Source organism: Brassica oleracea, chromosome C2 (genome assembly GCF_000695525.1).
Source record: "Brassica oleracea var. oleracea cultivar TO1000 chromosome C2, BOL, whole genome shotgun sequence".
Lineage (NCBI taxonomy): Eukaryota > Viridiplantae > Streptophyta > Magnoliopsida > Brassicales > Brassicaceae > Brassica > Brassica oleracea.
Window position 1 is genome coordinate 43,682,890 of NC_027749.1, and position 2,417 is coordinate 43,685,306.

The 2,417-nt window shown below is 39.5% G+C and overlaps 1 protein-coding gene across 1 annotated transcript in view; it reads right to left on the reverse strand.

The window, feature by feature from the left end:
• Positions 1 to 749, reverse strand: part of LOC106324321 — an 18,549-nt gene extending 17,800 nt beyond the window's left edge. The window contains exons 1-2 of the mRNA XM_013762309.1: positions 552 to 749; positions 102 to 504 (exon numbers count right to left, since the gene is read on the reverse strand). Of these exons, the coding sequence (XP_013617763.1) occupies positions 102 to 504; positions 552 to 749 (601 nt within the window). The remainder of the gene's footprint in view (positions 1 to 101; positions 505 to 551) is intronic.
• Positions 750 to 2,417: the final 1,668 nt, after the last annotated feature.

The following is a 2,417-nucleotide window of genomic DNA, read 5'->3' on the forward strand; positions in this document are numbered from 1 at the left end:
GGGCTCCATGTTCTCAATCCCAAGACTCTTCACCATTTCCATTGAGATCACATTCACACTTGCACCAGAATCAACAAGAGCATCATCAAGTGTGAACTTACCAAGGGAGCAAGACAAGGTGAACTTCCCTTGGGTTTCTAGTTTTGGAATAGACTTTGGTGTGACTGGTGGATCAAGCTGCATAGTAGAGATGTTTAAGAGCTCTCCTACTTCTTCTTTGTGAGCTAGAATGTCCTTGATGAGCATCATTTGGACATGAGCATCATGCATATTTGATATCTGTGGAAAATTGACTCCTACATCTCCCATGTCTTTTCTGAACTTGGAGATCACCTTCTTTTGTGCTTTAGTGAGGAACCTTTGTGGAAATGGGAACTTGTCATAAGGTGATTGCTCAACCACATGAGCTTCTTCTAGCTGAACCTCCTTCAATTGCGTGACAACTTTCCCAATAACCAGTTTCTCAGCCTTGTGTCTAACTAGTTGCAAAACCTTTCCCTCAACCTTCTTTACAGTTGTATCTCAACCCTTTCCACAATCTTGTGTTCAACCTTCTCCACAATCTGTGCTTCAGCCTTGGAAACAACTTCTGTTCCATACATGAGCCTTTCAATCTGATCTTTCTCTTTCTCATGATCACTCAACTCAATCTCAGAAGTAGTAGAGAGGATAACATTGCAATACTCTTTGGGATTCTGCTCTGATTTTCCTGGTAGAGATCCCATTGGGCTCTTGGAGGTTGAAGGCATAGAGGCAAACTGATTCTCCAAAGCCTTGAAGTGAGAGGAGAGTTGTAGGAACTTGTTGTTGAGGTCATTGTAGCTTCCATCAACTTTGGTGTGAAGGTTTAGCTGTTGAACCTTTCCCATGCTTCTCCAAAGCCTTCAAGATTCCTTTGATGAAATCCAGAGATTTCATTCCTTAGCTTAGCAGTTCTTGAAGTAGAGAAGAACTTGGTGAGGAAAGCTTTCTTGCACTCATCCCATGTGGTGATTGAATCTCTTGAAAGGCTCTTCTTCCATGTGTGAGCTTTGTCTCCCAAAGAGAATGGAAACAGCCTTAGCTTAAATGCATCTTCAGAGACACCATTGATCTTTGTTGTTCCACACAGCTTATCAAAGTTATCCAAGTGGTCTAGTGGATCCTCCAAGGCAAGACCATGGTACTTGTTGCTCTGGATCATGTTTATCAAGATTGACTTGATCTCAAAGTTGTTGTTTTCCACAGCTGGTGCTCTGATGCCAGCTCTATGCCCATGGATATTGGGCTCATCATGTGTGCCAATAGCTCTAACTTGGCGCTGTGGGTGTTGTGGCCTAAGGTTGGCAGCTCCTTGGCCAATGCCCTCTCCATCTTTGAGGCTGATTCTGATGTTGATGCATCACAAACCCCAATCTGTCTAAGTGAGCTTGTTGCTTTTCTTCTCTTATCCTCCTTGCAATCTCCCTTTCAAGTGCTTTAATATCTTCAACTCTTGGAACTAGGTCTGTTTGGCCTCTGCTCCGCAAGTTCATGCACCTAAGATACAAAAGGCTAGGAAAGAGAATCTGTAATTAGATATACGAAAATAAGATTTAGTCTCAAGCAAGAACCAAATCTCAATGTCAAAATCAACTTAGAATTGGCAACGGCGCCGAATTTGAAATGGACTTTTCAAGGGTCCAATAATCAAATCATCATAGTAATTAAGATGTCAATCCATTTCTAAGAGTTTTGAATCAAAAAAAATTCAGGTTTTCAATTAAGCTAAATGCAATCAATAAGATGAGTGGTTTCAATCAATCTAACAGGTTTCTAAAGCAACTAAACAGCAATTTTCAATCAATTGGAATAAGGAGGAATCATGGGCATAGGATTTTGATTTCAGATGACTAAGATTAAATCTAAAATGGCAAGGTTTCAATCAACATATTCCCCTAAGTCTAGATATCAATTCTAAGCAAGTTCTCTTCCAAGATAAAAGCTCATTTACTCTCATGATCAAACATCAAATTCCTTTGGTTTGTGTCAATCAAGCAATCATTAAGGATAGATCATTCAACTTTCCTAACTCCCCTAACATCAAATCCCTTTGGTAGGGTAAGCTAAGAGCTTGATGAGTTGGCTCAGACATTTTATCGAACACCTTCCGGGCAATGAAATGTCTAGAGTTCTAAAGAAGAATGGCCAACTCAAGCTTAGCATTAAGATCACTCAATCAAGCAAGGAAACACATTAATCTACTCTAAACATTCTATATAATCACTTAATCATCCTAAATCATCCTAACCCATGAATCCAAAGAAGATTACTCACTCATAATCATGGTAGACACTAAATCATTAGTTGATCCAAATCTAAACATGATTAATAGTTAAAGTAATCAAGCAAAGATAAGAAATTATGATCAAGATTAGATCTTTCACCCAAAAGTGGCT